The following is a 26,145-nucleotide window of genomic DNA, read 5'->3' on the forward strand; positions in this document are numbered from 1 at the left end:
CGCTGCGGAATTTAAGCCATGCTGGTTAAGTTTGCCTTGAATTCTAAATACATCACAGACAGTGTCACCAGCAAAGCACCATCACACCACCTCCGCCATGCTTCATGGTGGGAATCTCACATGCGGAGATCATCCGTTCACCTACTCAGTTGGAACCAAAAATCTCAAATTTGGTCTCATCAGACCAAAGGACAGATTTCCACCGGTCTAATGTCCATTGCCCAAGTAATTCTCTTCTTCTTGTTGGTGTCTTTTAGTAGTGGTTTCTTTGCAGCAAATCGACCATGAAGGCCTGATTCACACAGTCTCCTCTGAACAGTTGATGTTGAGACGTGTCTGTTACTTGAACTGTGTAAAGCATTTTTTGGGAGTGGCTTGCAACTCTAATGAACTTATCCTCTGCAGCAGAGGTAACTCTGGGTCTTCCTTTCCTGTGGCGGTCCTCATGAGAGCCAATTTCATCATAGTGCTGTTCTTGAAATGTTCCATATTGACTGACCTTCGTGTCTTAAAGTAATGATGGACTGTCGTTTCACTTTGCTTATTTGAGCTGTTCTTGCCATATGGACTTGGTATTTGACAAAAATATAAATCTTCTGTATACCACCCATACATTGTCACAACACAACTGATTGGCTCAAATGCATAAAGAAGGAAAGAAATTCCACAAATGAACTTTTAACAAGGCACACCTGTTAAATGAAATGCATTCTTGTGGCTACCTCATGAAGCTGGTTGAGAGAATACCAAGTGTGCAAAGCTGTCATCAATGCAAAGGGTGGCTACTTTGAAGAATCTCAAATGTAAAATATATTTTGATTTGTTTAACACTTTTTTTGGTTTCTACATGATTCCATATGTGTTATTTCATATTTTATGTCTTCACTATTATTCTACAATGTAGAAAATATTAAAAATAAAGAAAAACCCTTTAATGAGTAGGTGTGTGTAACGATTGTCGTTGGTGGAATTAGACCAAGATGCGTTGGGTAGGTTAATCATATTCTTTAATGATAACCAGAAAAACAAGAAAGAGGGAACCAACAAAACGTACAGCCTTGTAGGGCTCAACAGCAACAATACAAGGACAAGATCCCACAACATAGGTGGGGAAAAAGGCTACCTAAGTATGATTCCCAATCAGAGACAACGATAGACAGCTCTGATTGGGAACCACACTCGGCCAAACACAAAGAAATACAAAACATAGAATGCCCAACCAAATCACACCCTGACCAAACCAAATAGAGACATAAAAACGCTCTCTAAGGTCAGGGCGTGACAGTGTGTCCAAGCTTTTGACTGGTACTGTACGTATACTGAAAGAAAAATAAACGCAACATGCAATATTTTCAAAGATTTATTTACAGTTCATAGACCCTAATCTATGGATTTCACATGACTGGGAATACAGATATGCATCTGTTGGTCACAGTTCCCTGAAAAAAAAGGTAGGGCGTGGATCAGAATACCAGTCAGTATCTGGTGTGACCACCATTTGCCTCATGCAGTGTGACACATCTTCTTCGCATAGAGTTGATTAGGCTGTTGATTGTGGCCTGTGGAATGTTGTCCCACTGCTCGTCTATTGCTGTGTGAAGTTGCAGGATATTGGCGGGAACTTGAACACGCTGTCGTACACGTCAATCCATAGAATGCCAAACATTCTCTATGTGTGACATGTCTGGTGAGTATGCCGGTCATGGAAGAACTAGGACATATTCAGCTTCTAGGAATTGTGTACAGATCCTTGCGACATGTGGCCGTGTATTGTCATGCTTTAACTTGAGGTGATGGCAGCAGATGACTGGCACGACATGGGCCTCAGGATCTCATCACGGTATCTCTGTGCATTCAAATTGCCATTAATAAAATGCAATTGTGTTCGTTGTCCGTAACTTATGCCTGCCCATACCATAACCCCACCGCCACCATGGAACAGTCTGTTCACAACATTGACATCAGCAAACCACTCGCCCCAACAACGGCGTACACCTGGTCTGCGGTTGTGAGGCTGTTTGGACGTACTGCCAAAATCTCTAAAATTACTTTGGAGGTTGCTTATGGTAGAGAAATTAACATTAAATGATATGGCAAGAGCTCTGGTGAACATCCCTGCAGTCAGCATGCCAATTGCACGCTCCTTCAAAACTTTAGACATCTGTGGCATTGTGTTGTGTGACAAAACTGCACATTTTAGAGTGGCCTTTTATTGTCCCCAGCACAAGGTGCACCTGTGTAATGATCATGCTGTTTAATCATCTTTTTGATATGCCTTGCCTGTAAGGTGGATGGGTTATCTTGGCAAAGGAGAAATGTGCACTAGCAGGGAGGTAACAAAGTCGTGCACAGAATTTGAGAGAAATAACCTTTGTGTGCGTGCGTATGGAACATTTCTGTGATCTTTTATTTCAGCTCATTAAATATGGGACCAACACTTTACATGTTTAGTGTAGAATATTGGCCTGTTGGAAACTACAACCCCCTACAACATTACACAGTTCAGGCTGGATCTGATGTATCTCTAGAGAAACTACAACTCCCTACAACATCACAGAGTTCAGGCTGGATCTGATGTATCTCTAGAGAAACTACAACCCCCTACAGCATCACACAGTTCAGGCTGGAGCTGATGTGTCTCTAGAGAAACTACAACCCCCTACAACATCACACAGTTCAGGCTGGATCTGATGTATCTCTAGAGAAACTACAACCCCCTACAGCATCACACAGTTCAGGCTGGATCTGATGTATCTCTAGAGAAACTACAACCCCCTACAACATCACACAGTTCAGGCTGGATCTGATGTATCTCTAGAGAAACTACAACCCCCTACAGCATCACACAGTTCAGGCTGGATCTGATGTATCTCTAGATAAACTACAACCCCCTACAGCATCACACAGTTCAGGCTGGATCTGATGTATCTCTACAGAAACTACAACTCCCTACACCATCACAGAGTTCAGGCTGGATCTGATGTATCTCTATAGAAACTACAACTCCCTACAACATCACAGAGTTCAGGCTGGATCTGATGTATCTCTAGAGAAACTACAACCCCCTACAGCATCACACAGTTCAGGCTGGATCTGATGTATCTCTACAGAAACTACAACTCCCTACAACATCACAGAGTTCAGGCTGGATCTGATGTATCTCTATAGAAACTGTGTGATGTGTGCATTGTGCTCACAGAAAAAAACAGAAACAAAATGGAATTCAAATAATTGAACCGACGTTAGTCAATTAGTTGTTTAAAAACAGAAAAATAACTGTATCTCAAAACTCATTGGACATTATTATTTTCTGGGAAATTATCTTTCCTCTCTTATACACTCTGTGTCCAGTTTATTAGGTACACAACACCGTTCACAAAAATGGATCACTCCTACAGACAATGAGTCACATGGCCATGGCTTTCTAAATAAAGCAGGCAGACAGGCCAGTTAGAATGGGCAAAACAAGCAACTTTGTGCGTGGGATGATGGTCGGTGCCAGGCATACCGGATCTACTATCTCAGAAATGGCTGGCCTCCTGGGATTTTCACGCACAACAGTGTCTAGGGTTTACCAAGAATGGTGCGACAAACAAAAAAAACATCCAGTCAGCTCCAGTCCTGTGGGTGAAAACATCTCGTTGATGAGAGAGGTCGAAGAAGAATGGCAAGAATCATGCAAGCTAACAGGCAGGCCACAAACAGACAAATAACGGAGCAGTACAACAGTGGTGTACAGAACAACATCTCTTAACGCACAACTCATTGATCCTGGGTTATTGCAGCAGACGACCACATTGGGTTCCACTCCTATCAGCTAAAAACAAGAAGAAGAAGCTCCAGTGGGCACGTGATCACCAACACTGGACAATTGAGGGGTGGAAAAACATTGCCTGGTCATGCTGATGGCAGACTCAGGATTTGGCGTAAGTGGTACATGCTGGTGGCGGTGGAGTGCTGGTGTGGGGAATGTTTTCCTGGGACACATTAGGTCCCTTGATACCAATTGAGCAACAATTGAACGCCACAGCGTATCTGAACATTGTTGCTGACCTCAACCCAATAGAGCATCTTTGGGATAAGATGAAACGGGCTGTTCACAGCATGAATGTACTGCCGTCCAATCTGAAGCAACTGCGTGATGCTATCGCATCAGCATGGACCAACAACGTTTGACAAGGTTGAAGCACTTCTGACACAATGTTATGATCTTAGTCAGATATGACTGTACTTCACAGCAGAGCAAGAGCAAATGGCTCAGCTTCAAAATGTTAGTGATCAATTTAGTGATACCTGAGCCCTGCCCATACGCTGGTTATTGATGAAAAAACAGGCCCTACCCGGCCCTAACCCAATGTATAATGTTGTGGTCTGTCAGGCTCAGGTCGGGTAGCATAGCTCTAGTACTGAGGTCTTCAGCCCCTCTGCACTGAAATTTCCAACACTACAGGCTTTACTGGAATTTGTCCGTGGCGCTCATCTTGTTTCAGTGTTTTATGAGTCTGACGTGTATGTCTGTAATTGCGGTTATGGGTGATTAAACTCCCGATGCCCCTCAGGATCCCCGGGCAGCTATTGCTCAGCATCAGGCTCAGCCACTGCAGGCTCTGGGGTCCGGGATGCAGCCTGTAATAGATTCCTTTGTGTGCGTCCCTGAAATAAAGCTGATTTAAATTGCATCCGTCTGTGTGTGTTTGGCTGGCTCAATCTCTTGGATGAGAGGCCCATAGATAAAATAAATGAGGCCAGGTGGAATTTTGGAAGAACAGTCTTATCTGTAAAGGTGTTGTTGTGTGTGAGAGAGAGATTGGGTGAGTAGGGATAGTGATATGAATGTGTGTATGCATACAGTCCATCATACACTATATATACAAAGTATGTGGACACCCCCTCAAACCGCCCCTGCAAGCAACGTCAGCACAAGAAGTGTTCATCGGGAGTTTCATGAAATTAGTTTCCATGGCCGCGCAGCCACACCAAGCCTAAGATCACCATGAGCAATGCCAAGCATCGGCTGGAGTGGTGTAAAGCTTGCCGTCATTGGACTCTGGAGCAGTGGAAATGCATTCTCTGGAGTGATGAATCACAAATCTGGGTTTTGGCGGAGGCCAGGAGAACGCTACCTGCCCGAATGCATAATGCCAACTGTTAAGTTTGGCGGAGGAGGAATAATGGTCTGGTGCTGTTTTTCAAGGTTCGGGCTAGGCCCGTTAGTTCCAGTGAAGGGAAATCTTAACCCTACAGCATACAATAACATTCTAGACGATTCTGTGCTTCCAACTTTGTGGCAACAGTTTGGGGAAGGCCCAGTCCTTTTTCAGCATTACAATGCCCCCGTGTACAACGCGATATCCATACAGAAATAGTTTGTCGAGATTGGTATGGAAGAACTTGACTGGCCTGCACAGAACCCTGACCTCAACCTCCGAACATCTTTGAGATGAATTGGAACGCCGACTGCGAGCCATGCCTAATCGGCCAACATCAGTGCCCGACCGGGCTTGCTGGCTTCCTGGCCTAATTGGCATGTTAATCATGTCACTGTGTGGGATGTGAAGGCTCCATGCCTTATCTCTAGAGGCAGTGAGTGAACGCAGGGGTTCTGTCCACCTCACATACCCCTACCCTTCCTTCTGACACCCCCAGGGAGAGGGCTTCCACTGCAGTAACCCCAGTCCCACTGAACTCCTCTGATCTCTAGCCTGGCCTGGCCCAACTCAGCTCCTCTGATGAGGGGAGGTTGTTTTCTCTGGTCCCCCAGTCAGAACACCACACCGTGGCCCTGGCCCCTTGGGGAGGAGGGGAATCCCACATCACATCCACCCTGCCCAGCGGGGCTGTTTGTGATTGCAGCCTGGGCTCATAGAGGAGGATGGAGGGGGCTAGAGGATGGGAGTGAGGAAAACAGGAGAGGGGAAAGGAGCCTGAATTGAAGGACAAAATAGAATGAAGAGAAAAAGATACAGAAGATGACGAGACGAGATTGGACAGGAGAAATCAACAGAGAAGGGGAGTTGAGCCCTGACTGTGGCCCTACTGTAGGCTGAGGCTCCATAGCAGAGTTAATAACTGAGGCCAAGTGCCTGGGTCATTCTAGGTCAACCCTGTTGTAATGCAAAGGCTGAATTATGACCCACTTAAGTTGTGATATAGGGCTGACTGACACATAGCTTCAACACAGTGTGGTGGCTCTTGGTATTACTACAGTATATGCTGTGTGTTTTGAGGGTATTTTGATTTGCATAGCCATTTTGTGTATGAAAGAGTTTTCCTGTTGTGATCGAACGTTGTTGTTTGCGTCTTCATTCACCTAATTTGTCCTTGAATAGTGCACTGAAATGATGATGCATTTTACCCTCAAACACTGATTTCTCAAAAAGACCAAGTCACTTTCCCATTTTAAAGTTTGCCGTTCATGTGATTTTCAGCCGTTTAATCTGCTGTCTTGTCACAAGGCAAAGCAGAAAAAATCTCCTAACTGTGGAAAATCCCGGGCTGAAGCTCCCTTTAAAAGAATTCTGGTTGGGCTGTGTGTGTTTGTTGGCCTGCTGCCAGTAACAATGGAAGAGTGAGGAAGTCTGCAGGCTTCCTCTGTGTCTTCTGTACAACGTTGTTCAGATTGACTCTGTCAGGCCAGCCTTTGAGGCTCAGGATCCAGGTGGTCTGTACCCTGTGCCCCCAGTCCCTCCATGCCCACCCATGCCCACAAACATACCAGGTATTAGCAGCTTCCTCCTGGGATGGTGGTGTCCTTTTCGACCAATCACGACGCTCCAAACTATGGGCATATCCATCAGAGCCAATGAAACACACCTGTTTCTCTGGAGCGTCGCTCCCTATTCCAATCCTAACACTCACTTTTGGTCTCTGTCGCCTAGCCAATCATAACACTTGATTCATGGTCATACGTGGCTTGAAGGCATAGGCAAAGAAATATGGATTTTATCACATGGAAATAAACGTTCCAGAAAATGACTTTCCCAGCATGAATATCACATCAAATGCATTGCATCATTCTTCCATAGCGTGCCGTCCCATTAGAAATGCAACCTTTAGATAGGACTGAGAGGCCGTTGTTCTGTGTCGAGCCTTTCAATGTATGACTCACATTGTTGCCTTTTAAGGGGTATTACAGGTTTGGAGTCATTAAAGGCAGGAGAAGGGTTTGGGATTGGTGCGTGTGCGTGAGTGAGTGTGCATTGAAATAGGCCTAGCCGAGCAGAGAGAAGGAATACAAGCATGTGTTATAAAGGATTAAGCTCTTACATCTTGGCCCTCTCCTAAAATACAAGCTGTCCAGCTCAGACAAGAGAGGAGAGGAGCTCTTAGACAGGCAAGCTGAGCTCAGACACTCTCATATTTAATCTACTGAAAAACCTCTGTGATGGCTGTTATGACCTGCTCACCAGGACTTTCTCATGGGGGCTAGATATAACACAGAACTACAGTACAGATCTCTCCCTCCTCTTGACTGACTGAGACAAAATACAGGCAGAGAGTGTGGTGGTCAAGATGTAAACAGTCGAACAGCGTACTATCGACCCTGAGTGCCTGTCTCGGGCAGGTTTAGTGGTTAGAGAAAGAGGAGAGGGGAGACGCAGCTGACACAGGCCTCTGCAGATGCAGGCAGGGATCCGCCAGTACTCAGCCCAATACGTCTTCCCAGGACATGAAAGACCGACTCTCCCGAACTGGGATTATCATCCTCCTCTAGGGACGCCCTTAGAGAGAGAGAGAGAGAGAGAGAGAGACCGAATCACTGCGAGAAAAGAACAGTGTGTTGGTTTGATCCTCTCCGCTTCATGAATTACTCACCAGATAATACTTATTATGATGGTTCACCCCAGTATAATTGCAGTGTCTCTCTCCCGCTAGGATCACCTGCCTGTAGTGCATCAGGGGGATGAGTTCTTGTTTGATCTGGTGCTGTCCTGAAAATCACCTCCAAGGCAACATGATCTGTGTACTCAGTTATGATGGCCCTCTGTCCTCCTATCTGGCAGACACAACTGGAGAATCGCTCGCAATAGTGATCCCTATAGTGCAATAGGCTACTCGCTTTCAGTGTAGAGACTGATGCAAGGATGTTTCGTGAACTATGCATTTTTTGGAGCTAGGATTTTAGCCAGCAGGGTTTTGTTATCGTCATGACTTCTCTGTCTCATGCTGTGTTTGATTTGCACCTGTTTTCTATTGGTTGGAATCTCAACCCAAACGCATGACTGGCTGTAAATCTGTTATGTTGTGTTCTGAGTAGATGTGTGTCTGGCGTGAACCAGTCATCTGCTTTGATGTCTGGTGAATGGCTGGACGTGGTCCTGGTGTTTTTGTGGCCAGTGTCTGTTGAACAGGCCTTACGCCTTGTCCTCTGACTTAGTATGTGTACGCTGAAACCTCAGTACGCTTCTGCTAGCCAAATATTCATTTCCATGGTGTTCCATATTGTGTGTGTGAGAGACAGACATGGGTTTGGGGATCATCCTTCTATAGGACGACTGTATTTTATGATTCTGCTTATTTGTCTTGGAATCACGACTGCCCCCCTCCACAGTTCCCGTCCCCTTTATCGCCCCCCCTCCTGGGTTTTATGTTGTTGTTTGTTTTCTGAAAGTTGACTGGAAGATCCAAAGTACACATTCAATATAACACACACACAGCCCCCCCCCCCCCCCCCCCCCCCCCCACCCGTGAGGCTTGTGTGTTTTCCCTGGCTTGCAAGGCCTCTTCCTGCAGCACGTAGACACATAGTTTCCCAGAGAAGCCCCCACCTCAGCTCCAACCCCCACTCAGTCCTGCCCCTGGGGTCTCGAATAGTGGACTGCAGTCTCTGTGTTTCTGGGGAGGGCTGGGGCCCCCTTGCTGCTCTGCTCCAGCACAGAACAGGGCCAAGAGCCAGATCATTCTCCATTTGGGTTTCATTACACAGAGCCCCAGCACTGCACAGCCCAGAACAAAATAATAATCATCAGAAAAAAATATTTCAAAGGCTTGTTATATGGTCAATAAATTCAGGCTTTCCACTGAAACGGCTCCTATGCTTTGTTAGTTTTTCCAAACTGAAATGGGAACCAGCTTCTCTTGTCTGTCTTAACGCAGATTGAAAAGGATCTGTTATCCTAAATGACATGAAGACATACCCAGCTTTGTGTCAGAGAGAAATTACAGTTTTTAAGGCCCATGATAATATCGCCCTCAAATCTCCAAGGGTGTATGTGGAGTGATGCGTAGAAACAACTGCTTTTGACCGAGGCCACACACACACACACACACACACACACACACACTCACACTCACACTCACACTCACACTCACACACACTCAAATCCACACATGTACACACACCAATATACACCTTTCAAAGTTTCTCGTATGTGATCCATTTTTACAGACATCGAGGCCAAGTCTCTTGCTATCACTACCATGTATTACCATCATCTGATGTATTCACAACACCTCTCTGAGTACTTCTAGTGGAACAGGACGGCCTCGCTACAGAAATAGCCAGTCGCCAGGCCCTGAAAAACCCGCCACAGAGGCACAGAACAGCAGATAACTACTGCTAGATTCCTCAGTGTGGTGTGACCAGTAGAACGAACGGCCAGCCTGTTTTTGCTCAGCAATAATTGTTATAATGAATCACTGTGGTCTGATGGTTTTATGAAGCCTCAGTCCTACCCAGACATGGTTTCAGGCTGCATAGCAAGCTAGTCTAATCTGTTCTGTTCTCTCTCTCGGTCTAATTGCCGAGGCTTGAGTGGCGACTAAATGGACCCTGTGGTTTTCCACTGAAGAGTTCTTCAGGCCTGGGGAAACCACAGGGTCCTGACCACCAAACTCCCCTCACACCTCGTAAAAGCAGGGGCTGCTGGTCCCCAGCTACCCTGCAGGGTGACGCACAACTCAGCTCCTCAGGCCAAGACTTCTGCAGCCCACCCTACTGGGGCCTCAGTCTACATAGCTGCTCATAATGACATATTTTATGATGACCATTGAAAGTGAGAATGAATGTGACTGGCAGTTCTGAACCATTTGTAAATTGTAGTTCAAATCAAATCAAATTGCCTTTGTCACATGCGCCGAATACAACAGGTGTAGACCTTACAGTGAAATGCTTACTTACAAGCCCTTAGTTATAATCTACATCTAGCCTGTTGCTTTTTGATATCAAGCTGTGTGCGTGTTTGTTTTGGCAACGAGACGGGTAGATAAGGAGCAGCTGTGATTTGAGCTCCAGTTCTTGCATCCAATTTCAAAGGGCAAACAAAAGCGGAAGCTCAGCATTGAATCATAGCTTCCTGAATGCCTCTATTCACCGTGGTTACTAAAAACCATATTACAGAGAACACACAAATAGTCCCTGCAATGTTGAGAAACCTACAGTGCTGTAATCAGAGATGTGCCGTGTCCTCCTGATTAAAGCAAACCTGTAATACAAAAAATAAGCTGGACTGTCTTCCTAATAATAGCAGGTGATCCACGGCGGAGCCGATTACAGGCTCTCACGGCTCAGACGTAATGTTCCATCTACAGACTCCAAACGCTGTTTTTCTCTCAGAGCCTGAGCCCCATCCGGAGCTTCTCTGTTTTGTGTAAGAGCAGGGCTTCTTACCTAGCGCTAGCTGTTAACGCCATTTTAACGTAGCGCCGCACTGCCGCTGACAAAGTAATGAGGCTTCAGAGAGCCAGAGGAGTTAAGGATGGCCGAGCGGCCGGGCGGCAGCAGATGTAGTCATCTTCTCCAGGGAGGACTCCACAGGTTGTCCTGCTTCAGTAATTACCTTTCCATGTCCTGTCTCGCTCCCGCTCTGATCAACCCCACCATTGTCAGACAGACACAGCTCCGGAGGAGAGGAGAGTGGCAGAGCTTGGGGGCCGGGGATGCTGCCTCTCTCTCTCTCTCTGTCTCTCTACCTCTCTCTCTCTCTCTACCTCTCTCTCTCTCTCTACCTCTCTCTCTCTCTCTCTCTCTCTCTCTCTCTACCTCTCTCTCTCTCTCTCTCTCTCTCTCTCTGATGTAGAAGTAAGCATGTGCTGCCGCAGCTTGATGAGTGTTATTCTCAGGCTGTCACACAAAGGGCTCATTGCTGCAGCTGAAAGGCTCAAAGGGACTTGGGGAGCTATGAGAGTTGGCTGTAATGGAGTTCTCTGACAAGCAGGTAAATACTAAGATGGATTTGGACTAAAATGGAGTGTGTGTGTTTGTGTGTGGCTGAGCTGCCCATCAGAGCCCACCTTTCTGGATTTCAACTTCTGGCCGTGTATCAGTCTGGCCATGAAGACGATAGGAGTGTGTGACTAGCCATGGAGATAGGAGCAGTGATATGATAGAGATGTCAGGAACACCGTCATGCTACATGCAACTGAGCATTTGCATTGTCCACAAGCCCATCTACTAATGCATGCTGTTTTTATCAATTTTGTGCCGGGGTCATTCAGAGAATCGCATCCATCCATCAAACTCCCTGCCTTTTGGCTTCTCTCCAAACTCCTCTAAATCAATGTCACTGAAGAGAGAGCTCTCCAGAAGAGATCAGCCCCTGTGGCAGCCAGGCACACTGGATGGAGAGTGTAGTGTTGCCTGGCCTGGCCCAACTCTGCTCTGCTCTGAGCAGCATCTGCTATTTTGTTCCCCAGCTAGCGCTGCTGCTGGTGGGGCTGGCTGGCTGAGAGGGTGGGTGGCGCTGGCTCACAGGGCGAGACAGCATATCACCTCGGAGTTAAAGAGAACAATTAGACCATATCAGTGGATCACAGTGTTGGCAGCAAGGCCACCGTTAGCGATGGCACCGGTAATCTGCAGTTTATCTGGCACTTAGCCGTGGCTAACCGCGCCTCCATCACCTCTCCAGCCACTTCAGAGTCAACCAGGCCGCTCTGCTCGCTCTCTCACAGCCAGAGGAAATACTCTTTCATCCCACTGACAGAACAACCATGAGGAGAGGAACGGGAGGGAGGGAGAGAGTTAAATCATTAATGATGTCGCTTGTGTAAGCGGGGGGAAAAAAGACTGAGGTTATGTCAACATTCCGTATCAAATGATGGTCGTTAGCGGCCCACATACAGAGATGGTATGTGTGGCCTATTTGAGTTCCTTTCAGCCACTTATCCAGCATTGAAGTTTTTTTGTCGTGTCTTTCTTTTTCTCACAGTACATGTTGGTTTGCAGATGGGATAGGGGCCTTGTCAGACAGTAAAAGCAGAGTTGAGGAGAGGAGAATAATACCTTTATTTAGGCTTCCCGGAGTCTCCCACAACAGTTGCCGTTCTGCTGTCGGATCGCATCTTGTCTCGTCATGACTGCCGGAGAAAACAATGGCCCTCATCCTGAGCTCCCAACCACCCCTACCCCCCAGTGTGGTGATTCCCCCACCCACCCCTACCCCCCAGTGTGGTGAGGCTCCCAACCACCAATACCCCCCAGTGTGGTGAGGCCCCCACCCACCCCTACCCCCCAGTGTGGTGAGGCCCCCACCCACACCTACCCCCCAGTGTGGTGAGGCCCCGACCCACCCCTACCCCCCAGTGTGGTGAGGCCCCCACCCACCCCTACCCCCCAGTGTGGTGAGGCCCCCACCCACACCTACCCCCCAGTGTGGTGAGGTCACCCCCCCACCCACACCCACCCCCCAGTGTGGTGAGGTCACCCCCCCACCCACACCTACCCCCCAGTGTGGTGAGGTCACCCCCCACCCACACCTACCGCCCAGTGTGGTGAGGTTGTATCCTACTCTCATGGAGTTGTGTCCTACTCTCATGGAGTTGCATCCTACTCTCATGGAGTAGTATCTTTCTCTCATGGAGTTGTATTCTACTCTCGGTCCCAACACTCTTGACCAGTACTATTTTTGTTGATTATTATATTGTACAGGTGTTTTTGAGGGAGGTCTAGATGTGAATAAGAGCCTCTTATGCCCAGGGTCCTTACCATAACACCCCACACTATGTCTAACTGCTCTTTGTGAGTTGACAGATGAATGGAGAGAGTCTGTTCTTGGAGTTTTGCCATGCCTCGTCAGGTGATCCTCCTCCATGGCTACCCACTGGGCACAGGAAACAACGCTGATTCAACTAGTGTGTGCCCAGTGGGTAGGCTTACTTCCCCTGTTGGCTGGACCTTAGCCCCCCTGTCCTGTCTTCCCAGCTCCCCCCTGCCACACAGTAAACACACCAGGCTGTAATATTTACTCTGACTGTTAAAACTGTGTGGACCAGATTAGCCTGTTTCTACAAACCCAGAGAAAGAGTCTCCTTGATGAATGAGTAAACACCTTCACACACACAATTTATCCTGCATTGAGAAATTCAGAAAAAAAACATATTTTACCTTTATTTAACTAGGCAAGTTAGTTAAGAACAAATTCTTATTTTCAATGAAGGCCTAGGAACAGTGGGTTAACTGCCTGTTCAGGGGCAGAACAAATTATTTGTACCTTGTCAGCTCGGGGGTTTGAACTTGCAAGCCTTCCTGTTATTAGACCAATGCTCTAACCACTAGGCTACCCTGCCGCCCCCAGCAGTGCAGTCGTTCAGTTATTGATAAAGAGTGCGAGGGGGATCGTATGATATTGTCACTCAGGAGAATATGGTGGTCTGGCACTATTCTGGCCAAGCATCCTGGATTCCCCTATCTGTGGCAGACACAAAACCAGAAGTCGTTTCTTACCATTTCTCTGCTGAATCAGAGTAAAGTAGGTAAAGCACTCCAAATGAAGTTATATTTTTGGGCCTTGGGTTTATGCAACGGCGGCGTGGGTCTGTTGGGCAAGTGTTTCATCCTCACTGCTGCAGCTGCCTGCACAGGGCTGCCTCTCCTACATTCATCCTACCTCCAAACATCTCTGTGAATAATACATTTTGCGTGGAGCTTTTAAGAGGGATGTGACGGCACAAGGATTGCGTCAATAAGAAAGCCCAAACTCCAGCGCTGGTTTATTAGCCTAGCCACTGTAATGATGGTGGACAACGTGTGAGTGATTCACCAGGAGGATGGAAGCTTTAACATGGCTCCTGTTGGTGTCGGGGCTGAGAACGAGGCTGTGAAAATCTGTAAAATGATCGCTTTTTTCCTGGACTGTTTCTCAGCAATGGCATCATTTCTGGAGTGGGCCGCTGCCAAGAGCGCAGCATGGAAAAGCCATTGTGCATAGGGTCTGAGACTGAACCCTGCAAAGGTGGCACACGGCTCCACGGCTTGTCTCCACACCAGTCTTATGCTTCTTGGAGATGTCTTTATGACATTGTTATGGCTCTAGAGAGGTCTATGGGTCAGCATTTGCTGTATGTATTTCAATGTCAGCGTGAAGTGACTGGAGAGAGGGGCGTGTGGTGGGCACTGACGTTGAGTCATCCTGGGACTGCAGGAAGGAGGATTGCATCATGGAAACTAGACGTCTGTGTAGTTCAGGGATTTCAGAGACTCTCTTTTCACTTCATCCCCCCTCTCTCCCCCACATCCTCCAACCAAATCCTCCTCGGTGACGCTGGCTAGTTGAATTATGTAGGAGGGCAGTTGGGGAGAGAGATGAGAGAGGCACTGGGAACAGACTCTGTGTTCCCTAGGTTCTCTCTGTTTGAGTCTGGTTCGGGGGTGTTCTTATTCGTAATGCAGGACCACCTGGTTGTGGCAGAGGCACTTTAACACAGCGCTGATGGTCTTTTGGTGCCTTAAGATCCCATCCTAGATTCCATCTCTGCCACCAACACACACAGCTCTGAAAGCACACGGCCAAGCGAGTCGTCAGTTACTGACTCACCGGTCCCCTGTGTTGAAACTAATAATCCCTGGTCTTTTGAAACTGAACAACAGCCCTATGTTTAAACACCAGTACAGACCAACAGGATCCAACCTATTGAGTGTCTCTTCACAGAACTCTTGGAGCACAGACTCGGCTTTGTAAGAATGGGCTTGTGAGCCAATGAGGATGGTTTGGGCTTGGTTTTATTATGCTCTCTGCCTCAGAGGAATGCAAAGTGGCTTTGTTCTCCATGCATGATGATGATGTAACTGTTCCATAGAGATAAACTAAACGTCAACCTTCTGTGGCTCAGTTGTACTCTCAACCATCCAGAACACACACACACACACAGAGAGAGAGAGAGAGAGAGAGAGAGAGAGAGAGAGAGAGAGAGAGAGAGAGAGAGAGAGAGAGAGAGAGAGAGAGAGAGAGAGAGAGAGAGAGAGAGAGAGAGAGAGAGAGAGAGAGAGAGAGAGAGAGAGAGAGAGAGAGAGAGAGAGAGAGAGAGAGAGAGAGAGAGATAGGAGAGTTAATAAACAAACCCAATTTCTTTTCAAGTGCAGACATTAGTCATGCAGTCAGGTCTCTGGCAGTCTTCCACTGCTGTGTGAGGTCCCGGGCCATGCTTCTAAGGAGGCTCTCCTTCCCTCCCTCCCTTCCTTCATGTCTCTGGGGGTGTGCTCCCCTGACACCCCCCCCCCCCCTCCGTTTATCTCTGGGACACCCCCCACCCCACTCCCCTTCCCAGCCTGCTCCCAGTCCGACTCTTGTATAGTGTCAGGCCTCCTGTTACAGAATGAGAATACTGAGAGCCACCAACATCTTCCGTCTCAGCTCCTATCACATTCTATAAAAAAAATAATGCAGTTACACATCAGCTGAAGGAGAGGACTTGGTTGGTTTCTACAAAGACATCACATATACGTAGGGAGGGAGGAAGAGGGAAAGCACAAGGGAGAGTCCTGCCCGTGTGGAGGGTTTAGTGTTGAACTCTGCCGGCGCCTGCCTTTGAGATGGGCCCTAATTTGCTCATTTGTATCTGTCAGTTGTGCTTTTGTGTGCCCAGCAGCGTGGGCCAATCAACTGCCTGGGACAGGCAGGCAAGGCTGAAAGCCTCTCAGAACAAGAGAACTCAAACACTTTTATTCCCCATCAAAACATGAGTCAACCTTTTGTATTGGCACAGAGGGGACCTGGACGCCTGCCACACATGTTTTGGATGCTGCCACCGTTTCCACCCCACTCCCTCCCTCATCTCCAGCTTTCTTTTACACTCTCTTATCTAATCTTGCGAGCATATTTATGCGTGGTGCAGGTAGTACAAACAGTTGCTGGAGCTTGCCCTGTTTCCTTAGAGGGCATGTAAAACATGTTTCACTTTCTAGCCCAACAGGTCGGGACAAAAACGAGTGTGAAAGACAACAGGAGCTGGAATGAAAGCATAGTGAGCTGCTAGTAGAGGGCTAGTAGAGCTGGGAGGAGCTGCAGGTAGTCTTAGCTGATACAGGTTCAATAGACCCAGTAGTAGCAGGGCAGAAGCACCATATATATTGATTTGATTCTTCCTGCTGTCTTTTAAGAGGAGTATGAAAGTGGTCAGCTCAGCAGTGTCACTCTGCAATCATGGTGTCAGAGACTGCAGTTGTCGTAGGAAACCCCCCCCCCCCCTCTGGCTGTCCCCTCTCCCACCAGCTGTGCGATTAGAGCCAGAGCCCGCTTCATCCATCTGTAATCCTGCTCTCCCCCCCCCCCCCCCCCCCACACACACACACACACACAGCACAATGTAACCATTTATAATAAATTAGGTTAACTAAACTAAATGGAGTCATACACTTAGGACTAAACACAGAATCGACCTGATGCAAGGCATGGTCAGCACTCAGCAGCCATACAGTCATGTTCTTTAGTCCTCCTGCGCTGGTCTCTTCAATGAGCCCTGGTCCCCTGATGACAGCCAGAGAGAGAGAAAAAGGCTCTCTCACATCAACCTGAGGGTGGGCCTGCATGCCTGCCTGCCTGCCTCAACCTGGGCCTCTTCTCCTATCTCTGTCAGCTAGCCTGCAACCCCCCCCCCCCCCCCCCTCCGCCGAAGCCCCACAATGACAGACTGGCAGCCCTAATACCACAGCCTGCTTTATCTCCCTGAATTAAAACCCAATTGGAGGATGGATTTGGGGAAGTGCTGGCTCAGGCAGAGCTTTTTTAGGAATTGGGCTGATTTTATTTTAGGAAGAAAATGTAACTATGAGGACGGAAACACTTGAACATCTTCAGTCCGAGGATTCATTCTAGAACTGATATAGATGTAGTTGGCCATTCATTAAATGGCTTTGTGTTTATTTGGGAGTGGATAGGGCCGCCCCTCCCTCCCAGCCTGTGTGCGTGTGACTGTGAGGTAGTGGCGTGTTTGCAGGAAGTGCTCGTGAAGAGAGCAGGACGCAGGGGAAGTGTTTGGCTGAGCAGACAACCTGGCTGCTGCTAGGAAGCCTGCTGATCAGGAGAGACCAAGGGGCACAAAGCCTCCCCACCATGTCCCCCTGTCACTGAGGAAGTAACTACAATACACACACACATACACACACACACCGGCCTGTGACGTCAGTGAGACAAAGCTCTGCTGGAGAACGCTCCCAACTGGACTCGTTGTTATTCTCAACTGTCACCTACTGAGCAATCCATCAGTTTTATTTTGCTGTGCATAAAACGGAGGAATTCAGCCCCTTATGAAACATGGCAGGATGGATGAGACCTGCTCTCAATCACTGCATAATGCCTCCAGGTCTCCAGCATGGAAATTGGAGTGTCACAAACACATTTGTTTGTGGAAATCTGAGGACAAGTTCTTATTGAAGGTGCACTGCACTGAAAGCCAGCTTATGTTGTTAGCCACCTTGACAAAGTAGGTAGCAGAGGAAGAGGCATGAAGGAGAAAGGAAGAGAGAGAATGAGAGAACGGAAATAAGATTTGAGAGAAAGAGATATGCAGCGTGAGAGGGGGCGAGAGAGAGAGAGACAGTGTGAGAGAGAGAGAGAGACGGAGAGATGGATTCTCTAATTACACTGAATGAACTACAGAACAAAATACAAATCCTCCAACCCAAAAAGGTCTGTGGTGTTGATGGTATCCTCAATGAAATGATAAAATTTACAGACCACAAATCCCAATTGGCTATACTTAAACTCTAATGTCATCCCCAATATTTGGAACCAAGGACTGATCACCCCAATCTATAAAATTGCCAAATTTGACCCCAATAAATACCATGGGATATGCATCAACAGCAACTTTGGGAAAATACTCTGCATTATCATTAACAGCAGACGCATACATTTCCTCAGTGAAAACAACATACTGAGCAAATGTCTGATTGTCTTTTTACCAAATTACCATACGACAGACCATGTATTCACTGTGCACACCCTAATTGACAAAGAAACAAACCAAAACAAAGGCAAAGTCTTCTCATGCTTTGTTGATTTCCAAAAATCTTTTGACTCAATTTGGCATACAAATTGATGGCAAGTGGTGTTGGGGAAAAAACATACGACATTATAAAATCTATGTAGACAAACAACAAGTGTGCGGTTAAAATTGGCAAAAAACACACATTTCTTTCCACAGGGCCGTAGCATGAGACAGGGATGCAGCTTAAGCCCAACCTTCTTCAACATATATATCAACGAATTGACGAGGGCACTAGAACAGTTTTCAGCACCCGGCCTCACCCTACTAGAACTGAAGTCAAATGTCTACTGTTTGCTGATGATCTGGTGCTTCTGTCGCCAACCAAGGAGGGCCTACAGCAGCACCTAGATCTTTTGCACAGATTCTGCGAGACCTGAGGCCTGACAGCAAAAATAATAAATTATGGTTGTCCAAAAAAGGTCCAGTCGCCAGGACCACAAATACAAATTTCATCTAGATACCATTGCCATAGAGCACACAAAAAACGATGCATAGCTCGGGCCTAAAGATCAGCACTACAGGTAACTTCCACAAAGTTGTGAATGAGCTGAAAGACCAGGGAAGAAGGGCCTTCTATTCCAAACAAAAGGAACATAAAATTTGACATACCAATTAGGATCTGGCTAAAAATACTTTAATAATTTATAGAACCCATTGCCCTTTATGGTTGTGAGGTCTGGGGTCCGCTCACCATCCAAGAATTCACAAAATGGGACAAACACCAAATTGAGACTCTGCATGCAGAATTCTGCAAAAATATCCCCCGTGTACAACGTAAAACACCAAATAATGCATGCAGAGCAGAATTAGGCCAATACCCACTAATTAGCAAAATACAGAAAAGAGATGTTCAATTCTACAAACACCTAAAAGGAAGCGATTCCCAAACATTCCATAACAAAACCATCACCTACAAAGAGATGAACCTAGAGGAGAGTCCCCTAAGCAAGCTGGTCCTGGGGCTCTGTTCACAAACACAAACAGAACTCACAGATCCCCAGGACAGCAACACAATTAGACCCAAACAAATCATGAAAAAATAAAAAAGATAATTACTTGACACATTAATGACCACTGTGACTGACTTAAACTTAAGGAAAGCTTTGACTATGTTTTTGACTCAGTGAGCATAGCCTTGCTATTGAGAAACGACGCCGTAGGCAGACCTGGCTCTCAAAAGAAGACAGGCTATGTGCACACTGCCCACAAAATGAGGTGGAAACTGAGCTGCACTTCCTAACCTCCTGCCATATGTATGTGTTAAGGCTGTGTAAGGGAGGCGAAGTCAGGTGCAGGAGAGCAGAGTAGAGTAAACAGGCACACTTTTTTCCGTTCAACAATAGGCACAAAAAATGACTTAAGTGCCCAAAAACACGGAACATAAATTATAAAAGTATCGCGCGTGAACATACACCGTTAACAATGAACAATTACACACACAGACATGATGGGGAACAGAGGACTAAATACATGTAGTTTTATTGGGGAATGAAAACCAGGTATGTATGGAACAAGACAAAACAAATGGACATATGAAAAATGGAGTGGCGATGGCTAGAAAGCTGGTGACGTCGATCGCCGAACGCCGCCCGAACAAGGAGAGGAGCCGACTTCGGCAGAAGTCGTGACAGTATGACCATATTAGAGACACATACAGTATTTCCCTCAGATTACACAGATCCACAAAGAATTCTAAAACAAATCAAATTTTGATAAACTCCCATATAAACTGGGTGTGCCATCACAGCAGCAAGATTGGTGACCTGTTTCCACAAGAAAAAAAGGCAACCATTGAAGAACAAACAACATTGTAAATCCAACCCATATTTACAGTTGAAGTTGGAAGTTTACATACACCTCAGCCAAACACATTTAAATCCTAGTATAAATTCCCTGTTTTAGGTTAGTTAGGATCAGCACTTTATTTTAAGAACGTGAAATGTCAGAATAATAGTAGAGAAAATTATTACATTCCCAGTGGGTCAGATGTTTACATACACTCAATTAGTATTCGGTAGCATTGTCTTTAAATTGTTTAACTTGAGTCAAACGTTTCAGGTAGCCTTCCACAAGCTTCCCACAATAAGTTGGGTGAATTTTGGCCCATTCCTCCTGACAGAGCTGGTGTAACTGAGTCAGGTTTGTAGGCCTTCTTGCTCGCACATGCTTTTTCAGTTCTGCCCACAAATTTCTATAGGATTGAGGTCAGGGTTTTATGATGGCCACTCCAATACCTTGACTTTGTTGTCCTAAAGCCATTTTGCTACAACTTTGGAAGTATGCTTGTGGCCATTGTCCATTTGGAAGACCTATTTGCGACCAAGCTTTAACTTCCTGACTGATGTCTTGAGATGTTGCTTCAGTATATTCACATAATTGTCCTGCCCCATGATGCCATCTATTTTGTGAAGTGCACCAGCCCTTCCTGCAGCAAAGCACCCCCACAACATGATGCTGCCACCCCCATGCTTCCCGTTCGGGATGGTGTTTTTCGGCTTGCAAGCCTCCCCCTTTTTCCTCCAAACATTACGATGGTCATTATGGCCAAACAGTTCTATTTTTGTTTCATCAGACCAGAGGACATTTCTCCAAAAAGTACGGCCTTTGTCCCCATGTGCAGTTGCAAACCGTAGTCTGGCTTTTTTATGGCAGTTTTGGAGCAGTGGCTTCTTCCTTGCTGAGCAGCCTTTCGGGTTATGTCGATATAGGACTCGTTTTACTGTGGATATAGAGACTTTTGTACCTGTTTCCTCCAGCATGATCACAAGGTCCTTTGCTGTTGTTCTGGGATTGATTTGCACTTTTTGCACCAACGTACGTTCATCTCTAGGAGACAGAACGCGTCTCCTTCCTGAGCGGTATGACGGCTGCGTGGTCCCATGGTGTTTATACTTGCGTACTATTGTTTGTACAGATGAACGTTGTACCTTCAGGCGTTTGGAAATTGCTCCCAAGGATGAACCAGACTTGTGGAGGTCTACAATTATCTTTCTGAGGTCTTGGCTGATTTCTTTTGATTTTCCCATGATGTCACGCAAAGAGGCACTTTCTTTGAAGGTAGACCTTGAAATACATCCACAGGTTCACCTCCAATTGACTCAAATTAAGCCATGACATAATTTTCTGGAATTTTCCAAGCTGTTTAAAAGTACAGTCAACTTAGTGAATGTAAACTTCTGACCCACTGGAATTGTGATACAGTGAATTATAAGTTAAATAATCTGTCTGTAAACAATTGTTGGAAAAATGACTTGTGTCATGCGCAAAGTAGATGTCGTAACCGACTTGCCAAAACTATAATTTGTTAACAAGACATTTGTGGAGTGGTTGAAAAACGAGTTTTAATGACTCCAACCTAAGTGTATGTAAACTTCCGACTTCAACTCTATGTTTATTTAACTATTTGCACATAATATGACATTTGAAATGTCTTTATTCTTTTGAAACTTTTGTGAGTGTAATGTTTACTGTTCATTTGTGTTGTTTATTTCACTTGTGTTTATTATCTACTTCACTTGCTTTTTAACATGTTTCCCATGCCAATAAAGTGCCTTTAATTGAATTAAGACACACACACAGAGATTAACACACACACACACACACACACACACACACACAGAGAGAGACATAGAGAGACACAGAGAGACACACACGCACAGAGAGAGAGAGCGAAACACACAGAGAGAGAGACACACACAGAGAGAGCAGGAGAGAGAGAGACAGAGAGAGAGAGAGACACACACACACACAGAGCAAGAGAGAGACACACACACACACACAGAGAGAGAGACACACACAGAGAGAGACACACAGAGAGAGAGTGACATGGAGAGAGAGACACACAGAGAGGGACACAGAGAGAGGGACACAGAGAGAGGGGCCAGTGAGTAACATATTGGGAGTAAAGGAAGGCTCTCTCGTGAAGAACCTTTAGAGTGGGATAGCTTTCACCTGGACTTTTCCTGGTCAGTCTATGTCAGGGAAAGAGCAGGTGTTCATAATGTTTTGTGCACTCAGGGTGGGTGGGTGGGTGGGTGGGTCGGTCGGTCGGTCGGTCGAGCCGAGCAGAGCTCAAGTTCAGCTATTATGTGAAAAGGTCAGGGTTGTGGCTCTGTCTCTGCAGACAACCAAAGGAGCCGCTCAGGCTTGAGGTTTAGGTGGGCAGGGAGAAGCATAACAAGCTGTGACTGTGCAGATTGCTGCTATATGGCCATTGAAGTAGATTAGATGGGATTGATTGTGAAATGTTCAGGCACCAAGCCATTAGATGGCTACACTCAGCTGTCCACAATTATAATGCAAGGTGTCTTTCATCACATCCAGTGTAATGTATGGGACATAATAGATCCTAAAGTTCTAGGCTTTTACTGCAAGTTAATACCGCTAGACAGTTGTGGTAATGATTAATATAACAGACTGCTCTCATTGAGTGTACATTGAAAATAATGTTGATGATGCTGATGTTGATAATGCCAAAAATACGTCTTAATGACGCTGCTTATTCTGAAACATTTTCTTCTCTTTCCTCCCTGTGTAGATTCATCAGGCCAGGTGACCTCATCTCCCCTGGGCTCTCCCACGTCCCACCGGGGCATGCACCCATCCCTGCTCAGCCCGTCCTCCATGGGGCCCTCGGGCTCCCTGCACTCTCCCATCAGCACCCTGAGTTCTCCCATGAACGGCCTGGGCTCGCCTTTCTCTGTCATCAGCTCCCCCATGGGCCCACACTCCATGTCCTCGCCCGGCATGGGCTACGGCCCCAGTGTCAGCCCCCAGGTAAGGCCTGTCACAGATCCACACAAACACATACACACACACACACTCATACCTGTATAACAAACACACACACACATCACAGATGTTACAGAGATAGGAGACAGAGAGAGAGAGAGAGAGAGAGAGAGAGAGACAAAAAGAGAACGAGAGAGAATGAATGAATTTACTAATGAAAGTGTAAATCAGAGAGAGAAAAGGAGGAAGGAACCCAATAGCAAGTACACAGATGCCGGTCACACACACTTGCCTGACCAACCCGCAGACAACCGTAAATCAACTGTCCCTAGTACTGGGCCCTGTGGTGCATGGGGGGCTCTTCCATGACCCTTTATTTTTCACAGTTTGATACTCAAGCTCTATCCCTCACTCTTCTCCCTCTCTGACCTGATCTCTTCACTCTCTCTCACCCCATTCTGCTCTCTTCCACTTTTTCTCACCCTACTTCCCTCTCTCTTCCCTGCTATTGGGTTCCTTCCTCCCTTTCTCTCTCTGATTTACACTTTCATTAGTTCATTCATTCATTCTCTCTCGTTCTCTTTTTCTCTCGTTCTCTTTTTCTCTCTCTCTCTCTCTCTCGCTGTCTGTCTCCTATCTCTCTCGCCTTCCCTCTGTCCTACCCTCTCTCTCTTCTGTTCCATCAATAAGCACCCCAGTTTCTATGGTGGTGAAAAAAAGCATAATTAAGACATCAAAGCTTCCTGTGGCCCAGTTTCCTTTCAAAGCCAAATCTAAAAACGTTTCCCCAAAATGCAGTAACAGCCTTTTTGTGTTTGCTAATAATTGTGTTAAATAGGGAGTCAGCGATGCGCTGTTGTTGGAATGGTTTTCCCTGGCTTTTGCGCTCCTAACCAAAGCGTCCCATATGTAATAGAGTTAAGTGTGGATTAAGGGCACTTTCCGAGAGAGAACCAAATTCTGCATTCTTCTTCCATTGCTAGAAAGAAAGCCCCACCTCCTAGCGACCCTCCTCTCCTCCTCCGCTTCTTAATTCCTGTGCTTTCATCTGCAATGTGGACTCGATCCCGGTGGTGCCTTTTCAATATGCGGTGAATATAATGTTTGGTACAGTAGCAACGGCTACTGTTGGTTTTGCTCGGATCCGTGTCCATTTCAAGGTCTGTAAGAGAGAAGGTTTGAGTGATTTGTTCTCCGGGATGATTCAGCGCCAACATGCACTCACCTCCTCTTTCAGTCAGAGATAAACTCAATGAAACTTACAACTGGAAAATCTTGGGTAGAGGGACAGTTGCTGGTAGGTGGTGAGGGTGGAAGGTGGTAATTGGTGAGGGTTGGATCTGACTAGTAGCTGGCTGACTAGAGAGGATGGTGGCTGACTGGTAAGGGTGGTGGCTACAGTTGTTTACAGAGAGATTAGTGAGATGACTGGTAGGTGGTGAGTGTCTACAGTTAGTTAGAGAGGGCTGTTGGAGGGTTAAAGGTGGTGTGGCCCTGCGGTCACGAGGCACAGCTTCTCTGATGGAAGGTGATTTGAGTCAGACGGCAGATGCCTCATGCTCTTACCACTCGGCTGACTGGCGGTTTTCAGGAGTGGTCGGGCGGAACGAGTTTGACACTCTCTGTGCCCTCTTGTATTTAACCTCCCAGGATCCGCAACAGGATACCCCACCTTCAATGACCTCCCACACACACATACAGTACACTGGACACACACAAACACAGGCTCACGTGCACACAATTTAGAGACTTCGCTACCTCACACACACATTAATATTCATACATACAGTGCCCAGAGGGACGTGTCATGGGAAAGGATATTAACTGCTTTTTTTGTTGTTGTCAACCATCTTGTATTCTAGCCATCAAACCACATGTAGAAGATCAGCCCGTCCTTAAGACTAGCCACATCTTACATTTATCAGTCAGTCCAACTCGCAGATCAGAACCAGAACCAGAACCAAGGCAAACTTAGTGGCTGACTGTGTCCTTGGACCTCCAGCTGAGGTCTTATTTTGTCTTTTTTAGCGACACCAAGTTTGGTATGTCTGTGCTCAGACTGACATTAATTCAGTGAGCCGGCTTTTTGCACCGCAAATGGTTTAAGATTAAAATATCGTCTGCATTGTCCCAAGGGAGAACATTCCTCTCTTAGGCGAAACTGATACCTTTTCTTTCTTTCTCTCCATGTCTTTCTTTCTTTCAGTGTTTTTTTCTCTATTATTACAGTCTTTTCTGGAATTATACCCCCTTTCTGGAATGTTCTGGGAGACATTTCTTGGGGAGGTAGGTTGGGGGGAGCAAAAGACCACAGTCTTGCCCGTAAGAAATTGTCCAGTCCTGTTCTGAGTTTGGGCCTCTGACCAGCCATCACAGCCATCACTCTATCACAGCCACCACAGATTACCCAGGACTGGAACCCATTTTACACTTCCAATGACAATAGACAATGCTGTCTGGCTGTCATTTTTGTGGAAAGGGATCCTCTGTCCTCAGTTAGAGCTGAAACCAGTGGCAGATACCGAGTGCTTTTCCGTTTCATTTGGAGAAACAAATACTCCTGTTTCTATCTGTCCAACCTCCAATGTTCCACTCCAAAAAGACTGGGACGTACAGGCCCACAACTCTTAACACAAAGCCTGTTGTGTGTATTTCTGGAGCTGAGGCCATACTAATGCAAAAAAAGGTGTAAATGTTTTACAAGAAATAGAATGCTCTTTATAACGTATAAATGTGCCTGCGGTGATGTCATGCACCCGTTTTGGTACATCTTGTTTAGGTAAGGGTCGCTAGGAGACTGGGGAAAAACACACTGCTATAATATAGTATATATGGAGTGGGGGAGAGCAGAGTGGACTGCAGCCCCTTCCTGTGTGGGAGTAATAAAGCTCCACTCCACTGTGCTGGTCTTTGATGAGAGCTGGTGTAGGCACCAGCCACGCACTATGACATCATGGGGACATGGTCCTAATGGGCACACAATGGAGCCATGTGGAGAGTCCCAGGAGAGCAGTTACCATCACCCATGCTACGTCAATCACACCAAATGGGCAGGCCAATATGTTTTTACCCAAAGTCATCTCTAGGTAGCAGTTACCTGAGCTGTTCTGCTTCTCGCCATGCACTTACAGGGTAATGGCACCTACGTATGTAGTTTACATGCAGTCCTTATCCAGACAAATATCTTACCCAATTACTGGTCCAGAGTTG

General features: G+C 46.5%; 1 protein-coding gene across 8 annotated transcripts in view; it reads left to right on the plus strand.

Annotated features, from left to right (window-relative positions):
- LOC100136128 (retinoic acid receptor RXR-alpha-A) overlaps positions 1–26,145 on the plus strand; it is a 261,205-nt gene that overhangs the window by 167,604 nt on the left and 67,456 nt on the right. For all 8 annotated transcript variants that reach the window (XM_090234575.1, XM_090234576.1, XM_090234577.1 and 5 more), the window contains exon 3: positions 22,742–22,980. In XM_090234575.1, the coding sequence (XP_090090701.1) occupies positions 22,742–22,980 (239 nt within the window). The remainder of the gene's footprint in view (positions 1–22,741; positions 22,981–26,145) is intronic.

This window comes from Oncorhynchus mykiss, chromosome 5, assembly GCF_057628025.1.
Source record: "Oncorhynchus mykiss isolate SJ-2025 chromosome 5, ASM5762802v1, whole genome shotgun sequence".
Lineage (NCBI taxonomy): Eukaryota > Metazoa > Chordata > Actinopteri > Salmoniformes > Salmonidae > Oncorhynchus > Oncorhynchus mykiss.